Source organism: Charadrius vociferus, unplaced genomic scaffold (assembly GCF_000708025.1).
Source record: "Charadrius vociferus isolate BGI_N301 unplaced genomic scaffold, ASM70802v2 scaffold1295, whole genome shotgun sequence".
NCBI classification, from domain to species: Eukaryota; Metazoa; Chordata; class Aves; order Charadriiformes; family Charadriidae; genus Charadrius; species Charadrius vociferus.
Genome location: NW_009648567.1, coordinates 15,917 through 17,117, shown reverse-complemented (window position 1 = coordinate 17,117; position 1,201 = coordinate 15,917). Strand labels below are relative to the sequence as shown.

General features: G+C 50.7%; 1 protein-coding gene across 1 annotated transcript in view; it reads left to right on the top strand.

Moving 5' to 3' along the window:
- OTUD7B (OTU deubiquitinase 7B) overlaps positions 1-1,201 on the top strand; it is a 21,218-nt gene that overhangs the window by 8,648 nt on the left and 11,369 nt on the right. The window contains exon 7 of the mRNA XM_009886194.1: positions 1,034-1,069. Within this exon, the coding sequence (XP_009884496.1) occupies positions 1,034-1,069 (36 nt within the window). The remainder of the gene's footprint in view (positions 1-1,033; positions 1,070-1,201) is intronic.

Sequence of the window (1,201 nt, the reverse complement as noted above, 5' to 3'; positions counted from 1 at the left end):
TTCCCTTGATCAATGTTTAACCTCCAGTTGCGCTCTGCTTGGCTGTGGCGCATACATGGAATTATTTTTTTCCCCCCAGCTTCTATTTTTAGACGCTCTTGACTTGAATTACTCCAAGTGCCTTATATTACCAAAAAGCTGCTATTTTTAAACGGCGTAAAGCGCTGTCAGTTTGCGTTTGCGTTGGTAAAGCTGTTGGGAGCAGCAAAAGCTCCCGAGAATTCTCCCGAAACCCGGGGGGTGGTGTGAAAAAATGACCGAGGGGAGATGGTTTAAATAGGAGCGATGTGGTTACGAGAAGAAAAGCGGTTACGAAGGGGGAAAAGTTGTCGGGCGCCGTTTGCGACGGGCGCTCGGGGAGGTGTTTTCAGCCTGCTGGGTTTGAAATAAGGGTCGGAAGTAATACGGGTTGGAAATAAGGGTTGGAAATAATAAGGGTTTGAAATAAGGCTTGGAAATCGGGCTTAGTAATCAGGGCTTGAAATAATATGGGCTTGAAATAATATGGGTTTGAAATAATATGGGTTTGAAATAGGGGTTTGAAATACGGTTTAGAAATAGGGGTTTAAAAATAAGGGTTTGAAATACGGGTTAGAAATAGGGGTTTAAAAATAAGGGTTTGAAATACGGGTTAGGAATAGGGGTTCAAACCCCTCTATGGATTTTGAAGGAGGGTGGGGGGAGAAAGGACAGGAGGAGAACGCTGCTCTGGGTTCAAGTCTTGGCTTGCCTGGCTCCTCTTTCTAATTAATTCTGATTTCTGTGCCCTTAAATTCATCCTGGCCGTTTCCCTGCATCCCCCTGAAGGTTTGCGACCGCGCTCTCCCCTTTTTGTTGCTTCTTTTACCGTTTTGCCCTCTTTATTCTTCCAGCCGCGGGCTGGCTCCTTAACTGCTCCTCTCCTTGGGTCTTCCCCCGGCAAATTAAGCGGGTTTCCGTCCTCGGCGGGGGGTTTTATGGGGAGGAGCGCCCCGGTCCTACGCTGCCTATACAGGTCCCCCTTTTCACGCTCTCCAAAATATCCCCGCAGGTCGCGCCGGCAACTGCCTGCTCCACGCCGCCTCCCTGGGTAAGGGGCTCGACCGAAATCCCCGCGGGAGGAATAAGAACGAACCGCTCGGCTTCAGACCCACCGCCCTTCCGCGGCTGCGTTGGGAGCAGAGCCCGCGACCGTCCTCCGGCCAGCGTTTCCCATCCCTTC